This window comes from Zosterops lateralis (assembly GCF_965231275.1).
Source record: "Zosterops lateralis genome assembly, chromosome: 6".
In the NCBI taxonomy this organism is placed as follows: domain Eukaryota; kingdom Metazoa; phylum Chordata; class Aves; order Passeriformes; family Zosteropidae; genus Zosterops; species Zosterops lateralis.
The window spans coordinates 59,153,381-59,171,202 of NC_139761.1; the positions used below are offsets into that span (position 1 = coordinate 59,153,381).

General features: G+C 48.3%; 2 protein-coding genes across 2 annotated transcripts; both read right to left on the minus strand.

Moving 5' to 3' along the window:
• Window positions 1-4,532: 4,532 nt before the first annotated feature.
• On the minus strand, window positions 4,533-13,347 carry LOC310910905 (uncharacterized protein; the record flags this gene model as incomplete). The annotated part of the gene is made up of 3 exons (XM_083863978.1): window positions 4,533-5,042; window positions 5,347-7,129; window positions 13,329-13,347. Coding segments are annotated over 3 exons (1,803 nt in total). The 3' UTR covers window positions 4,533-5,041.
• LOC310910830 (proto-oncogene Mas-like) lies at window positions 13,061-17,522 on the minus strand. The gene is made up of 3 exons (XM_083863865.1): window positions 16,988-17,522; window positions 15,361-15,449; window positions 13,061-15,114 (listed from the first exon to the last, which is right to left on the minus strand). The coding sequence occupies exon 3, from the start codon at window positions 15,001-15,003 to the stop codon at window positions 14,092-14,094; it is 912 nt and encodes a 303-aa protein (XP_083719991.1). The 5' UTR covers window positions 15,004-15,114; window positions 15,361-15,449; window positions 16,988-17,522; the 3' UTR covers window positions 13,061-14,091.
• Window positions 17,523-17,822: the final 300 nt, after the last annotated feature.

The following is a 17,822-nucleotide window of genomic DNA, read 5'->3' on the forward strand; positions in this document are numbered from 1 at the left end:
TCCCCTTTCCAGCCCTTCACCAGAGCTCATCCTCTTCCTCCTCCTCAGTCTTGGGAATACTTGTGGTTGTTTTCACCTGATCTCACTCCTTTGCAAGCAAGGACAGGTTACCAACTTGTCCACTAGACCGAGTTGCTTTAAACCCCATCCAACCTGGCCTGGAACACTTCCAGGAATGGAGTGGCCAGAGCTTCCCTGGGAACCTGTGCCAGAGCCTCAACAGCCTGACAGGGAAGGATTTCTTCCCAATATTCCATCTAACCCTGTTCTCTGCCAGTGGGAAGCCCATTCCCCCTTGTCCTGTCACTTCAGGCCATTGTCCAAAGTGCCTCTCTAGTTCTTGGAGACTCCTGATGCTCTGGAAAGGGCTCTAAGGTCTCCCTGAAGCCTTCCCTTCTCCAGGCTGAACATCTCCAGCTCAGTGACTTCAGCAAAGCCACAGGGAGGGGGTTGATACCCCGTGGAGACCATGGTGACAAACACAGATGTCACCCTGCTCCTGGAAGGGGATGGCTGTGCTGAGGACCAGGGACTCCCCTTTCCCGTGCAGCTGCACCATCCTGTGGGAAACAGTAAAAGTAAAAAGGATTTTTAGGAGCTGAAAAAGCAAGCCTCAAACAGAAAAAGCTGAGAACTCAGAATATGCTGCCACTGAAAAAGTTTGAAACTAGAAGATGTACAGTAGCACAGCAAACAAGGATATGGGAAACAAAGGCTGAGTTTCTAGGTTTGGCTTGAAGAAAATATATGCCTGACAATATAGCAGAAGGTCTGAAGCTGAAAAAGGGTATTCTGTATTGTTAATAGAAAAACATACAAACGTACAATGTTCCAAGCAGGTGTATGTCTGCTATAATTGATTGGTTAGAACAGTTGTCCATAAGCTTTAACAATATGTTGTTGGCTGAACAACTTTTAAGATGTTTTGTAACAAAGAAATTTGTGGCTGTTGCTGGCAGGCTGTCAGCTGTTGGTTTTTCCAATTGTCTCTCCCCCTGTAATGAGACTGATGCTTCATTAAAGACTGAGAACAGCTGCCTCGGCAGGCCTGTCCCATTGGTGCCCAAAGACCCAACACACCATCCGAGCCTGCTGAGGGAGAGGCCACAGCCAGGGCAGAGGAAGAATTTCTGAAGGCACAAAACAATCAGCAAAGACATCAGTAAAACCCAGGTTTAATATTAAGCAACAGCACACCAAACTGTGTGTGTTTGTGTGTGTGTTCAGGTGCGTGTGCCAAAAGGACAGTGATGGTAAGGGTAAAAGGAAAAATGGTCTAAAAGCTCTACAGCACTCAAATTTAACAGTACTTCATTTATAGCTTAAATTTAGCAAATTGCAGAGGAATAGCACTTAACTGCATTTAACCTAATTTATGCCTCCTACTTCCTTACAGGCATGAGTTCCTCAGATGTCTCAGGTACTTAAACCCCTGAGAGAGCAGCACTTCTCTCACATTTGCCACAGCATATTCACACGTGTGTGCACACAGACAGACAGACAGACAGACAGACAGAGTCAGTGCAAGGTCCCTGCTATGAATGCTAGGAGACCAGCTATTTAGGGATTTCAGCTTTATTGGAAACAGTCTGGGAAAGGGGGAACAGCGCACACCCCCGCTGTTCCCCAATACAGTGTGGAGGAGGAGGATATGGAGGAGGATGTCAGCTCTGTCATCCGGCAGGTCTGGGCCATCCTTCCTCACGAGAATCTACACCAGGACAGCTGCTGGTTTCAGGTTCAGGGTCCCCATGTCACTCCTGACTCACTGTGGTTAAGGTAACAAAGGGGAGGAGTCCTGACTAGAGCCACGATGTTGTCCAATGTCCTTTCTGGTTAAGAGTGTTACTTCAGCCCTTTACCTGCATGGGGGTCGTGGCTCGTTGTTTTTAGGGGTGTCCACCAGACGAATTCCCTCTCCCCTAAGTCCCATGAGAATCTGATATTTGAATACTTGGTGATGTCATCCTCCTTCTCATGGTCTCGGATGATTCACTGTCTCGGAGGGGACGGGAGCAGGAGGGGCCGTACCCGACGGTAAGGGAATTTACACAACAACTCACCCAAACAACCCACCATCCTCATTAACTTATAACTTTGTTATATATATTTTATATAAAGTTGGCTTTTCGCAAGATGTGTGCTATATAGTAAATAATGTGGCAAGGATATAGAATATATATATATATATATATAATATAAGTTTTTAATTCTGCTTTTAGAAAAGTAGGTATAGTGGTAATAACTGATGTAATATGCTTAAACTGTCTGTTTGGTCGGGATAACATTCAGCAAACATGTAAAGAGGACCCTGCTATTGATACACTAACTATCAGCATCTACCACCTGCAGAAAGCACGGACCAAGGCCCAAACTGGACGCGATAAAAAGGACACAGCCACGAAACACACATGCTCTAAAAAGGCAGACCCAAGGAGGGGCCATGCAAAACAGTTCCTGGAATATGGAAATTAGTTTATGGAATTTTATGTATATTCATATATCGATATAACGGGAAGGGTATTTAACGAGCGTCTCTGAGAAAGCAAAATGTGGACTTGGCTGAATGCCAAGTAACCGGGCTGGCCGTAATCAGCTTTTTCTTATCTCCTAATTGTCTTAATTATTTTATTAAACATAGTTTTTTTAAATTTACCAAAAAGTGAACCTCGTTTTTCACAACTTTGTATCAACTGTCTAACATCTTTTTCTCTGCACACCGACAGAGCCTCTTAGCCCCCCCAACCCTCTCTCCGGCTCTAGTCCTGCCCGACAGCCACACATCAGCTTTGCGAGCCCAGTACAACCCCAAAACAACCCCGTATACAAACCTCTTTCGTTTGTCGTATTATCTTCGCCGCTGTTTCCTGCATTTAACCGGCTTTCTCAGCCTTTGTGCCCGCAGCTTCCTGCATCCCCTCTGGTACCGATGCAGTTCGCAGCCGCCCAGGCACCTTGCCGACCCCCACCGTTGCTCTAACACCGGCACACCCTCCCCACTTCCCTCCCCGGCACAGAAGGGGTTTGGAACATCTCCGTTCCCGGGGATTGTTCCCCGGCCCCGAGGCGGGTGGCAGCCGACTGTCCCCGTTCCCGGAGCTGCTGGCTCTGCTGATTCCTCTGCTGCTGCACCACTGAAACAGGGGAGGGAGTTGCCATTGTTAACAATGTGGGGAGTTTTCCAACTTTTTCTAACTCTCGGCTTGGACAGCCAGCCCAAGTGCCTGAAGCCACACCCCGAGTGCCTCAGGCTGCAGTCACGGCACAGACCAGCCGATGCTCACAGCACAGATGCCTGTCCCTGCTCCTGGCTCAGGAGGAGCTAAGACACTACACGCATCTTCTGCACAAATACAAGACACTGGAATAAGCTCAGAGGGTGGTCCTGCCTTACCTAACTCTGCTCCCACAAATTTAACACAGAGTCCTGATTTGCCCCAGTCAAAGCCAGAGGCTTCCTCAGTTTCTGAAAAAGCAGGGAACCCTCTGGGAGACAATTCCAAGACTAATTCGCCACGCTTAACTGATAGGTCTGATATCCAAGGAAATCTTAGACAAGATAAGGCTTCTGATTCCTCAAATGAAAAATTCCTAGCCATGCCTGTAAGATATGGTAGAAATCATCAAAATCCCCAATATGAGACCATGTCACATTGTGATATTACAGAACTTAGACAAGCAGCAAAGGATAGTGGACTGACTTCTCCTTCTTTTAATAATGTGGTGAAAAGTCTTTTTAATTCTTCTGAGCTTGTTCCAGCAGATTGTCACAATTGGCTCCCATGATTTTATCCAATTCACAGCACATCCTGTGGGACTTAGAGTGGAGGAAGCTTCTCAACAGGTTAATTGAAGATTATGTGGGTACTCCTTATGCTCGTTTTACCAGAGCTCACCTAGCCAGAGATGCTCTGCATGATAAGCCCAAAGACCAGGCAGGTGACCTGCCGAGGGTTGTGCTTGAAGATCTAAAGAATGCTGCTAGAAAAGCCTTGCTCACTGTTGAACCAGCAGGGAGTCACATCAATGCTCACTCCACAATAAGGCAAAGCAAAACTGAGGCCTGTGGTGCCTTTCTAGATTGATTAACACCAGCTCTTGAAAGGCAGTGTGCAGATGAGCAGACACACCCCTACATCCTTAAAAGCCTTGCTTTTACTAATGCAAATGATGATTTTGAAATCTCATTTTTCTTTTCTAGTTACGCCGTGTATTTCTCTAATTAAGCTCTTTGATTTTGTCCTTGTACTTTCTATATGAGTGGATCCAATGCTGTTACTTAGTCCTGAAGTATTTTTTAAGATTCCAGAAAGAAATATCTGAACTAGGTTGACAGCTTCCTATGAACTGCTAGTCTTGTGATTTCTTCCAGTGAGCATCTCTAGGCTGAAGGAAACTTCAGAGAAAATGAGATTCTGTATGATTTGATTAATTTTTGTCCTAGATCTTCTTTGTTTACTTTATACAAATGTGTTCTAACAGTTTGCTGTGTTATAACTGTTTTATAGTGTCTTAGTTTGAAAAGACAGGAGTCTGTAAAGGAAGGCAAAAGCCTCCTGTGAAGTGGGAAAGGTAAACCCCCTCCCTCCCTCCGAATTACCACAATTTCAAAATAAAAAAAACAGCTCTCAGGCAAAGGTATGGGAATGGGAATAATAGTTATTTACTAGAAAAAAACTAAAATAGAAAAAAGAACAACAAATGTAATTAGTACAAACAAAACTACTGAGACAGTCAGAAAACCTGACACCCTGAGGAGTCAGGGTGTTGGTAAAAGTCCAGTTGGATGGTGGCTGTGCCTCCTGCAGTGGCAGATGAAATGCTGCTGAAGCAGAGATCCTGTAGAAGGGTATAGTTCTCTGTGAAGGTCTGGTGATAGAGTAGATGGGCCTGGTCCTCCTCTGGGAATCCAGCAGGGAAGAAGCTGCTTCTCTGGGAATCCAGCGAAGATGGCTGCTCCTCTGGGAATCCAGTGAAGAAAACTGGGCCGATGGCTTAGACCAAGCTTATTTTATGCAGGTAGGAATACTTGGTTCCTCCTTCTGGGTGGAGCATCTCACAATGGGATGATGTACCTTATCAGTCATGCAGTGAGTCACTTAATGGCCCATTAGCAGGAGACATCTCCCCGGAGGGAGACATTGTTCTTGGAAGAGATAAGATAACTGCCCCCCACCTCCAACAGATGGCAAATAGAATACATTCTTATCTCACAAATCCAGGACATTATCCACCCCTTATTCTATTTCCATCTGCATCACAATGAAATCTTACACCCATTTCTCACTTAAGACTAGGTTTCCTTGTGGTACACAACGGGTTTCTCCATCTTTCTGCATTACCCACCAAGTATAACCAGGTCCTTGAGCAAAAACAATCCCACGGATGGGTTTGTCTTTGCCTGAGGTGGGATTAATCCAAACAGTTTTTCCTAAAATACCTTTCATATGTACCACAGGGACTTTATCTCCATCTACTGTGTGCACGGGTTCAGACTGGGCAGGACCAGCTCGATTGATGGACCCTCGGGTGTTGACCATCCAGGTTGCTTTTGCCAGGTTCATTTCCCAGTTTCTAAAAGTTCCACCACCAAGTGCCTTCAGGGTGGTCTTAAGGAGTCCGTTGCACCGTTCAACTTTGCCGGCAGCTGGAGCATGATAGGGAATATGATATATCCATTCGATACCATGTTCTCTGGCCCAGGTGTTGATAAGGCCGTTCTTGAAATGGGTTCCGTTGTCCGACTCTATTCTCTCAGGGGTGCCATGTCTCCACAGGACTTGCTTTTCCAGGCCTAAGATGGTGTTCCGGGCGGTGGCATGAGGCACAGGGTAGGTCTCCAGCCATCCAGTGGTGGCTTCCACCATGGTCAGCACGTAGCGCTTGCCTTGGCGTGTCTGGGGCAGTGTGATGTAGTCTATCTGCCAGGCCTCCCCATATTTGTACTTGGACCACCGTCCACCATACCATAGGGGCTTCACCCGCTTGGCCTGTTTGATGGCAGCACACGTCTCACAGTCATGGATAACCTGAGAAATGCTGTCCATGGTTAGGTCCACCCCTCGGTCTCGTGCCCACTTGTAGGTGGCATCTCTGCCCTGATGACCTGACGCATCATGGGCCCATCGAGCCAGGAACAACTCCCCCTTATGGTGCCAATCTAGGTCTATCTTTGACACCTCTATTCTTGCTGCCTGATCTACTTGCTCGTTGTTTCGGTGCTCCTCATCAGCCCGACTTTTGGGGACATGGGCATCTACATGACGGACTTTCACTGTTAGTTTCTCCACCCGAGAGGCAATGTCTTTCCATATATCAGCAGCCCAGATGGGTTTTCCTCTGCGCTGCCAGTTGGCCTTTCTCCACCTTCCCAGCCACCCCCACAGAGCATTGGCTACCATCCACGAATCGGTGTAAAGGTAGAGCCTTGGCCACTTCTCCCTTTCAGCAATGTCCAGGGCCAGCTGAACAGCCTTGAGCTCAGCGAGTTGGCTCGATCCACCTTCTCCTTCGGTAGCCTGTGCAACTTGTCGTGTGGGGCTCCATACGGCTGCTTTCCACTTTCGGTTTATCCCTACGATGCGACAAGAACCGTCAGTGAAAAGAGCGTAGCATGTTTCCTCTGCTGGTAGTTGGTTATATGGTGGCGCTTCTTCAGCCCTTGTCACTTGTTCCTGTTCCTCATCATCAGTGAGACCGAAGTTTTCACCTTCCGGCCAGTTCGTAATTATCTCCAAAATCCCAGGGCGATTCGGATTTCCAATACGGGCACGCTGGGTGATAAGGGCAATCCATTTGCTCCATGTAGCATCAGTGGCATGGTGGGTAGTGGGAACCTTTCCTTTGAACATCCAGCCCAGCACCGGGAGTCGGGGTGCCAGGAGGAGTTGTGCTTCCGTGCCAATCACCTCCGAGGCGGCTTGAACTCCTTCATAGGCAGCCAAGATTTCTTTCTCTGTTGGGGTGTAGTTGGCTTCGGACCCTCTGTAACCTCGGCTCCAGAATCCCAAGGGTCGGCCTCGAGTCTCACCAGGCACCTTCTGCCAAAGGCTCCAGGACAAGCCATTGTTCCCGGCTGCAGAGTAGAGCACGTTCTTCACCTCTGGTCCCGTCCTGACTGGGCCAAGGGCTACCGCATGAGCAATCTCCTGCTTGATCTGGGTGAAGGCTTGCTGCTGTTCAGGGCCCCAGTGGAAGTCGTTCTTCTTGCGGGTAACCAGGTAGAGAGGGCTCACAATCTGGCTATACTCGGGAATGTGCATTCTCCAAAATCCTATGGCACCCAGGAAAGCTTGTGTTTCCTTTTTGCTGGTCGGTGGAGACATCGCTGTGATCTTGTTGATGACCTCAGTGGGAATCTGGCGGCGTCCATCTTGCCATTTCACTCCAAGGAACTGGATCTCTCGGGCAGGTCCTTTGACTTTGCTCTTCTTAATGGCGAAACCGGCTTTCAGGAGAATCTGGATGATTTTTTCTCCTTTCTCAAACACCTCTGCCACTGTGCTCCCCCACACAATGATGTCATCGATGTATTGCAGGTGTTCTGGAGCCTCACCCTTTTCCAGTGCAGTCTGGATCAGTCCATGGCAGATGGTGGGGCTGTGTTTCCACCCCTGGGGCAGTCGGTTCCAGGTGTACTGCACACCTCTCCACGTGAAAGCAAACTGAGGCCTGCATTCTGCTGCCAGAGGAATGGAGAAAAACGCGTTAGCAATGTCAATAGTGGCATACCACTTTGCTGCTTTGGACTCCAGCTCGTACTGGAGTTCCAGCATGTCCGGCACGGCAGCGCTCAGCGGTGGAGTCACTTCATTCAAGCCACGGTAGTCCACAGTCAATCTCCATTCTCTGTCGGATTTGCGCACAGGCCAGATGGGGCTGTTGAAGGGTGAGTGAGTTTTGCTGACCACCCCTTGGCTCTCCAGCTCACGAATCATCCGGTGGATGGGGATCACAGCATCTCGATCTGTCCGATATTGCCGGCGGTGCACTGTCGAGGTCGCAATTGGCACACGTTGCTCTTCCACCCTCAGGAGTCCTACTGCAGACGGGTTCTCTGATAATCCAGGCAAGGTGTTCAACTGCTTAATGTTCTCTGCCTCTACAGCAGCTATTCCAAAAGCCCACCTGAGTCCCTTTGGGTCTTTGTAATAGCCGTTCCGGAGAAAGTCTATGCCTAGAATACATGGAGCGTCTGGGCCGGTCACAATAGAATGTTTCTTCCACTCCTTCCCGGTCAGGCTCACCTCGGCCTCCACCAGGGTCAGTTGCTGAGATCCCCCTGTCACACCAGCAATAGAAACAGCCTCTGCCCCCACCTGTCCCGATGGTATTAAAGTACACTGCGCACCAGTATCAACTAAAGCATCATATTTTTGTGGCTCTGATGTGCCAGGCCATCGGATCCACACTGTCCAGAAGATCCGGTTTTCCCGTGCCTCTCCCTGGCTAGAGACAGGGCACCTCTAACACTGGTTATTATTCCCTTCCTGGGCATACATACTAGAGGTTCCTTCAAGGGGATCTGACACATCATACCCGGCAGCTCGGTCATGGGAGGTCGAGGCTACCTTCACCTTGGTGGAAGTTCCTCGGTTAGAGTTTCCCTCTTTGAGCTGACGCACCCGTGCTGCCAGGACAGAAGTGGGTTTCCCATCCCACCTACCCATGTCTTCCCCATGGTCACGCAGGAAGAACCACAAATTGGCCCTTGGGGTGTACCCTCTGTCTCTAGCTGGGGAATGTTGGGCACTGAATTTGGGGCCTGTAACTCGCACAGGGGCTGCATTAACTTTCTTCATCTCCTCCCTTATCTCCCTCATCTCCTCTTTGAACTCCTTAATCACAGCTGAGATATGAGCCTGCATTGGGCCATTGATCATGCTCTCATAATTCCTCAGCTTGTTGGCAACAGAACCCACGGTCTCTCGGTTAGTATCTGCATCAATCGTTGCAATAAAAGTGGTGTATTGAGATGGCCCAAGGTTTGCTAGGCTCCACAGCATTTGCCCTGTGCACCTGACTTTGTCGGGGTCATTGTCATGCTGTCCATCCCTCCCGAAGAGTACCTCCAATATTGCTACTTCCCTCAGCTGTTGGATCCCTTCCTCAAGGGTCTTCCAGCGCATCCTATGGTGGTGCTCCTGCATTCTTTCCCTGTGGACAAACCTCTCTCTGACACTCATTAAAAGCCGCTCCCAGAGAGAAAGAGACCCTGGCTCCCTTACAAAAATCTGATTCATACCTGAGTCCTGGGTCAAGGGTCCCAAGTTCCTTGCCTCACCACCATCCAGCTGCACGCCTGTACCCATAAGATCCCAGACCCGGAGTAACCAGGTAGTATAAGCCTCACGTCCCCGTCGCACAATGTCTTTGTGCAGGTTACGGAGACTTTCGTACCTCAGGGACTCGGTGATGATTGCAACCTCTGGCTCCCCTGTGGGTTGTGAGGTTCCTCCATTCCTATCCTTATCTGGGTGCTCAGCTTTCATCTTAGACCTCCTTGTTTCTACCGGGGCAACTGCTGCTGGTTGTGACTGCCTTTGTGGTTCGGCTGGACCCTGGACAGTTGTAACATCTGTGGGTTCCACTGCTGTACTATTTGGCTGTCCCTCTTGAAGACAAAGTGAGGGTTTCTCAATAGCTGGGGAAATGCACTCCTTCAGCATTTGACTCATCTCCTTAACTAGAACCCCCACCCAATCTGGGTGGTTCATTTCTGAGACAGACTGTGGGGCAGGGTCAGGCTCTGGAACAGCAGCATCTCTAGTCTCTGGGGCAGGTGTCAGGGTAGTTCTCCATGTTAATCTTCCCTTATCTCTGAGTGCTAAATATAACAGGCATATCAACAACACCACCCATTGTATGACATCATTAGCATTCAGAGTGGATCTTAACCCTTCAAAAACTGGTGGAGCAGACCCAAAAAGATGGTTAAAAGGTTGGGAGAAAATCTCCCCTGGTGTCATTTCTTCACAATAGGTACCATTATTAAGGTAACCCCAAGAACACACAGTTAGTGTATGATAGCTCTGAATCCATGTACCTGCCTTCCAGAGGAAGTTAAAGATCCATGAATTCCTCACCTTATTAACCCATAAGCCAAACTGGATAACAGCCACAGTAGCCTTAGTTATAGGACCCATATCTAGATAAGGGCCTGCAAATGGGAGAAATACAGCCACGATCACGTGCCACCCAAACCAAGGTAAGCTAGACCACATGGTGACACTCAAAGATGTTTCTATATCAGTACACACAATTAGATTACTTAAGAACTATTATTCCCTTTTTCCTTTCAATGCCCTCGAGCCCCACGTTGGGCGCCAAGATCTGTCTTAGTTTGAAAAGACAGGAGTCTGTAAAGGAAGGCAAAAGCCTCCTGTGAAGTGGGAAAGGTAAACCCCCTCCCTCCCTCCGAATTACCACAATTTCAAAATAAAAAAAACAGCTCTCAGGCAAAGGTATGGGAATGGGAATAATAGTTATTTACTAGAAAAAAACTAAAATAGAAAAAAGAACAACAAATGTAATTAGTACAAACAAAACTACTGAGACAGTCAGAAAACCTGACACCCTGAGGAGTCAGGGTGTTGGTAAAAGTCCAGTTGGATGGTGGCTGTGCCTCCTGCAGTGGCAGATGAAATGCTGCTGAAGCAGAGATCCTGTAGAAGGGTATAGTTCTCTGTGAAGGTCTGGTGATAGAGTAGATGGGCCTGGTCCTCCTCTGGGAATCCAGCAGGGAAGAAGCTGCTTCTCTGGGAATCCAGCGAAGATGGCTGCTCCTCTGGGAATCCAGTGAAGAAAACTGGGCCGATGGCTTAGACCAAGCTTATTTTATGCAGGTAGGAATACTTGGTTCCTCCTTCTGGGTGGAGCATCTCACAATGGGATGATGTACCTTATCAGTCATGCAGTGAGTCACTTAATGGCCCATTAGCAGGAGACATCTCCCCGGAGGGAGACATTGTTCTTGGAAGAGATAAGATAACTGCCCCCCACCTCCAACAGATGGCAAATAGAATACATTCTTATCTCACAAATCCAGGACATATAGCTATTATTGTTGAGAGCCTTGTTTTGAAATATGTTGAGGGACATCCCTCTAGTTTAGAGCCTGGGTCTTGGCCACATCCTGACTCTACCTAGATGGGAGATTTACCAACAGACCCAGGGGTTTTCTGCATCAAAAATTATACGATTTATTTTTTGACCTGACAGTTGGACCTTATCAACATGACAGCTGCACTCAATTTTAAAATAACCTTGGAGCATCATGATCTGGAGATGATTCACCCGATTCCTAACTGATTTATGGTAAAGATTCAGCTGTTGCAGACCCTGGGTGACAGTGCAATATTTTAGACAGACTTTGATAATTATCTACTTTTATATGTATTATTCATTATGTGTATTATTTAACTTATCTTTACTTACTTTAAGTTTCTTGTTTTATTGCATATGCTTTTTTGTTTTAAGAACGCCTATAAAATGCATTGCATGTTCTTAATTTTTTGAACTTCTCCTTGATGGATTCTAATACCTCAATTGTGAGTCACTTCAGTAGTAATCTGCAACTACAGCCCAGGTGGAAACCCCTGATGTTGAAGCTAAACTGAAATGGATTCCAGAGAAGAAGGTGAAACCGTGTCACACACAAGAAGGCGCTGACAGCCCCTCGAGCAGAGCAGCAGGAACAGAGACGTGAGCGGCACAGAGAACACAGGTTACACAGGACATGCTGTGTCCCACCTGCAAGGACTGTGAACCTGGAGTTTGATGGGAATATAAAAAGTGTGGGAATGGTTGGATTCATAGAGCTCTTTTGGCAAAAGTGTGGTTTCCGTTGTGTTTATGAACCTGTCTGATCACTCTGAATCCATTCCCAAAAGTATACAAAAGCTGAAAGATTGAATAGCTCAAATCAAGGAAGATGATGGTTAGGTGATTTGTTCAAAGGATGGAACTTTGCACGTTGGTTGAAGGAACTTTGTGAAGTAGGTTTATATGTGTTGGTTATTTTAGTAGTGATACCAGTAGTGGTGCCTTGTATACTGCAGTGTGCTCAGACAGACAGAAGCATCAAGGAAGTTCTTGTCGTTCAAGGGAGAGATGTAGAAAGTGAGATTACAGAAAGTACTCAGGATCTCACAAAGGTAGTGGATGCAAGTATAGACATAGATTAAGGTTTTGAATTGAAATTTTGGAATGGAAAAGAATTACTAGAATAAATAGCAAGAGCAATTGGATTTGACATAAACCCCTTAGATTAGACTAGATCTTTTACAGCATTAATTGTTGTGCTTTAAAACTGCAATGCTCAAAGCAAGTGAGAAAAGTGACTTAGATGAGCAAAAAGAAATAGGTATTGTAGTAGAGCTATGTAACGTAAGGTAGGAAATAAGTGAAAAAGTTAAGAAAGTTTCTTTTTAGTTAAACCCAGTGGGGGAATTCTGGGAAACACTGAAAGTAAAAAGGATTTTTAGGAGCTGAAAAAGCAGGCCTCAAACAGAGAAAGCTGAGAATTCAGAATATGCTACCACTGAAAAAGTTTGAAACTAGAAAAGATACAGTAGCACAGCAAACAAGGACACAGGAAACAAAGGCTGAGTTTCTAGGTTTGGCTTGAATAAATCTTAACACTGCAGAAAATATATGCCTGACAAGATAGCAGAAGGTCTAAAGCTGAAAAAGGGTATTGTGTATTGTTAATAGAAAAACATAAATGAGCATTTTTCAGAGCAGGTGTATGTCTGCTATAATTGATTGGTCAGAACAATTGTCTGTAAGCTTTAACAATATGTTGTTGGCTGAACAAGTTTTAGGATGCTTTGTAACAAAGAAATTTGTGGCTACTGCTGGCAGGCTGTGAGCTGTTGGTTTTTCCAATTGTCTCCACCCCTGGATTGAGACTGATGCTTCATTAAAGACTGAGAACAGCTGCCCCGGCAGGCCTGTCCCGTTGGTGCCCAAAGACCCAACACACCATCCGAGCCTGCTGAGGGAGAGGGCAAAGCCAGGGCAGAGGAAGAATTTCTGAAGGCACAAAACCACCAGCAAGGACATTAGTAAAAACCAGGTTTAATATTAAGCAACAGCACAACAAAGTACTGTCCCTGTGTGTGTGTTTGTGTGTCTGTTCAGTAGCATCTGATGAAAGGACAAAAGGACCCTCACAGAAGTGAGGATAAGGATAAAAAGGAAAACGGCCTAAAATCTCTACAGCACTCAAAAATAACAGTACTTCAGTTATACCTTAAATTTAGCAATTCAACAGAGGAATAACACTTAACAGCATTTAACCTAACTTATGCCTCCTACTTCCTTACAGGCATGAGTTCCTCCCATGTCTCAGGTACTTAAACCCCTGAGAGAGCAGTAGTTCTCCCACATTGGCCACAGCAGATGCACACGTGTGTGCACACAGACAGATAAACAGACAGACAGTCAGTGCAAGGTCCCTGTGAGGAATTCCCCTTGCAGGCAGGGAAATGCTCACTCTGGATCTGTTTGCATCTCCTCCCTGGGCCAAGGGCTGAGCCTGGAGCAGACGGGGATCAGCCCAGGACCCGTCGGTGTTTGGGGATCCCTGAGGGCAGCAAACGGGAGAGATTCCAGCTCAGAGAGGCCCCACTCCCAGGGAGGTTCTGGTCAGCCCTGCTGGGGCCCAGGAGAGCTCCAAGGGTCTCCTTTTGGAGCGCTGTTTCCAGGGCCCCCAGCCATGGCCTTCAGTCACAACAATGTTTCACCCTGGCCACACCTCTGGGCCGGCAACTTTCTTTGGCAGTGTGGGAACAGGGATGTTGTGACATTCGGGGAAGTCAAATAATTACCAAGGCTGTTCCTAAAAGCCCCGAGGTGGTTGGAGAGCAGCAGCTCCTGGGAGCAGAGGGTGTTTGTGATCAGAGGCAGAGGAGCTGAGCCCAGGGGCTGCTCCTCAAGGCTAAGGCCTCACAAACATGTATCAGATCCCGGTGTGCACCAGCACATGGAGGGTGATGCTGTGGGTATTTATTCATCAGGTGACTTAAGGAATCCCTCAGCCACTGTCCCAGGGTCCCTTCAGTAGTGCAGGGGAAGGAATCAACATATTCAGAGCCCTGTATCCATGGAGGCATCATTGCTGTGGGCAGTTTTTTCTTTCTGCTCATCAAAGACTCTGTGGAGGGAGACCCGGAGGGACCTCAGGGAGCAGGGCCTCTGGAACCCTCCTGCCAAGAGGTAGATGAAGGGTTTGATGCTGCTATGGACGCAGTTGATCAGGAAAAAAAACTGGGAAGAAACAATGGTGTAGCCAAGCTGCTGCAGGAAATTGCAGAGGGTGAGAAGGAGAATGAAGAGCACCAGGAGGAAGATAACGATGTCGCGCCTGTTGGGTTGCTGCTTCTTGGAGCTCCATTTGGACTTGATGAAGTCAATCATGTGAAAAATGACCACGGGTGCAGCAAACAGGAGCAGGATGAGGGTGTACATGGAGATGAGAGATGCCCTGCAGTGCTCCTGCTGGTGTGATGGGCACAGGTTTGTCACTGCAGGAATGACAGTCAAGAGAGCAAAGAAGGCCCAGTAGTGGACAGTGAACACCAACCACGACAGGAACTTGGGCAGGTCCCAGCAGAAGCAGAGTTTGAACATATCCACTATGTTGCTGATGTACATCAGCCGAAACAGTGCCCAGTAGTAGGAGATCACTGACAACTGGAAAAGGAAACTCAAGTACAACTGGGGCACAACAGGAGAGCAGGACACATCCTCCACCAGGAAGAGGAGGGTGGAGGGGACTGTGAAGAGCAAGAAGAGGAAGTCAGCAAAAGCCAGGTCAAAGATGCCAATGTTAGGGACTTTCAGGCTGAGAAGGCAGATGACAGCCCCATTCCCAAACAGCCCACAGAGGCAGATAAGCAGTGTCACACTGTGTATGGCCACGCTGGTGACATCTATCTCACACAGATCGTCCCCTTCAGTGGGTGAGGCAGGAGATGGGGACACAGTGGTCACCTCCATGGATGGACGCTGGGCAGGCAGTGGGACGTGACCCCTGGCTGTGGTCAGAGTGGATGGGGAGTCAGTGCTTGGAGAATCCCAGGATGGACCATGCGGTTCCTCTGCAGGTCCCTGCAGTGGGAAGGATTGAGTGGGCAGGAGTGAGATGTGCAGGCGAGGAGGGTGGTGGAAATGGTGGGGTGGGAGAGGGAGGTGGGAGGGTTGGGATGTTGAGCAGGGGAAGCAGAAGGGAAGGGCAGGGCAGAGGAGGGAGGAGCTGGGGAGGGCACTGCAGTCACTGAGAGAGGGTGGCAGGAAGAGAGCAGCTGCTGGAGGAGAGGGAGGTGGGGTAGGGAGGAGGGAAAACATTGCACTGACCTGTTCCCAGTGGGGCAGCAGCAGGCAAAGGGGGTCTGGGCAGATCAGCGGCGCTTCCTGGTACCTTGTGCTCCTTTGGGATCAGTATCCTAAAGCGGCTCCTCCCAGGTCAGTGACATGAAGAAGAAAGTGCCCAGATCACCAGGAGCTTCCCAGTCCCATCCCTCTGGCTCCTCTCTGTGCCCCCTCCTGATGCTGTTTCCCAAGGCTCGGTGCAGTCATGCGGGAGTCAGAAATTGCATGTTTTGCTACATGAGAATTTGACTTCCTCAGACTTATTTATCTTGTTTTTTTGGTTTTTTTTTTTCTGCAGAGAAAGTATTTTGTCAAAAGCTATGAATTAAATATTTAGCAAAGGTCTCCTTATTTCTTCCTGATTAGAAACATGCCTTCCTTGCAGAATGTCCCATTCTCCAACCGCTTTCCCTCTCTTGACAGGTTTATACCATCCCTCGTTTCTCTTCCCTGAGGGGCCGTTATCCCTCCAGCAGCAGAGGGCTGCTGGTGGTGCTGGTGGCACTGGAATGCTGGCAGTGCTGGCAGCTCTGGCGAAGCAGCTGGGTGCTTGTCAGAAGTAACTCCCATTCCGGGAAGGGCTCTGGGATCATTGCCAAAACCTGCCCTGGGCCCAAGGACACTCAGCTAAGTTGCCCCCTGTCCTGTCTTGTCCTGTCCTGGATCCATCCAATCCCATCCCCATCTCTGCACTCCATTCCCACCCCACTCTCCATTCCCATCCCATCCTATCACATCCCAAAAGGTTTCCCACACAGCAGCCGCTCCCCCACTCTGAGTGTGGCCTGTCAGGCTCTGCTGTTCCTCTGGGTTAGCTGATATCCAGACCTCCTCCAACCCCCTCCGAACCTCTCCTGACCCCTCCAGACTGTTCTCACACCCAGAACCCATGTAGGGTTGATTTTTTTCCTCCTGACAGCCCCCTCCTCCCCCGCTCCACATGGGACCCTGGCAGTGTCTCTGCTCCTCCTGGCCATAGTGTTCTAGGAGCCAGGAGGGAGGAAGAAAGCCCAGCTCCAATGTGCTCCTCAGGAGCACACAGGATGATAAACTTAGCTGGAGCCAGCCAGAGCAGAAACAAAGAAGGAGACCTGCAGTGGTTTTGGGGCAAGTTCTGTCACAAAAAGCAACAGCAAAGCAAAAGTTCAAGGCAAGGTCATCTTTAATATCACAGCACTCAGTGAATACGACCACCAGAGACCCCTCTGAATGATCCTCCAGGATCATAACAGGACTTCCAGTAGGAGGAGGACACATGGGAAATACTTGCAGTAAAGGGATGTTTGTGTATTTGATAAGAAACACCTATTAATGATTATGTGCAATTATAATGGATAAAGCCCCTGTTGTAAAATCTCACTACACACAGATCAATGAGAGATCCTTCTATATGTCCTGTGCAGGTAAAGAATTCCTGCTTCCTAACGCTTCCCATTGTGTTTAGAAAGTTGATTTCAGCCGATTTCCATGTCAAGACCCAGAAGGGAATGGCAGGGCAGAGGAGGGGGGAGCTGGGGAGGGCACTGCAGTCACTGAGAGAGGGTGGCAGGAAGAGAGCAGCTGCTGGAGGAGAGGGAGGTGGGGTAGGGAGGAGGGAAAACATTGCACTGACCTGTTCCCAGTGGGGCAGCAGCAGGCAAAGGGGGTCTGGGCAGATCAGCGGCGCTTCCTGGTACCTTGTGCTCCTTTGGGATCAGTATCCTAAAGCGGCTCCTCCCAGGTCAGTAACATGAAGGAGAAAGTGCCCAGATCACCAGGAGCTCCCCACTCCCGTCCTGCTCACTCCTCCTGTGCCCTGTCCTGGTGCTGTTTCCCAAGACCCGGTGCGGTCACGGGGCAATCGGAAGTGGTTTTACAACTTTGCTTTGGCTCAGTTGGAGTTCCACAGCCTCAGGGTTACTGACCTTGAGGGGGTTTTTTTTGTTTGTTTTTTCTCTCTTTCCACCTACAAGTCGTCTTTTTCTCTGTTGTGAGAAAGGACACCTCAGTTCTTAAAATGCTTATTAAAGTACAACAAGGGACAAAATAAGGTAAAAAGAACACTGTTAAGTGCTCAGAGGGAGGCGGAGGCACGGCCAGACGCACCCCGCCCACAACAGTAACAAGCCTTAGATATCATTGGGAAGCCAACCCCACACCCATACATATCCCACTCTTGCCACACAGCTCCTCCTTCGTCCCGCCTTCCCGGGGCTTGTGCACTCCTTCTGCCTTCGGCTCCCCGCAGTGGTCCCAGATCAGCATTGCAGCTTTCAGCATTAACACAATACACACATTAGAAACACTCCAAATCTTAACAGAGCTTCTTTTAACATTATAACACACATAATATTCATTCAGCATTTGCAAAAGTCAATCACCATACCCACTGTTTATAACATTTGGGAATGGCTCCTGATTTCCCCCTAATTACAAACACTCCTTCCCAGGACAGTGTCCCATTCTTC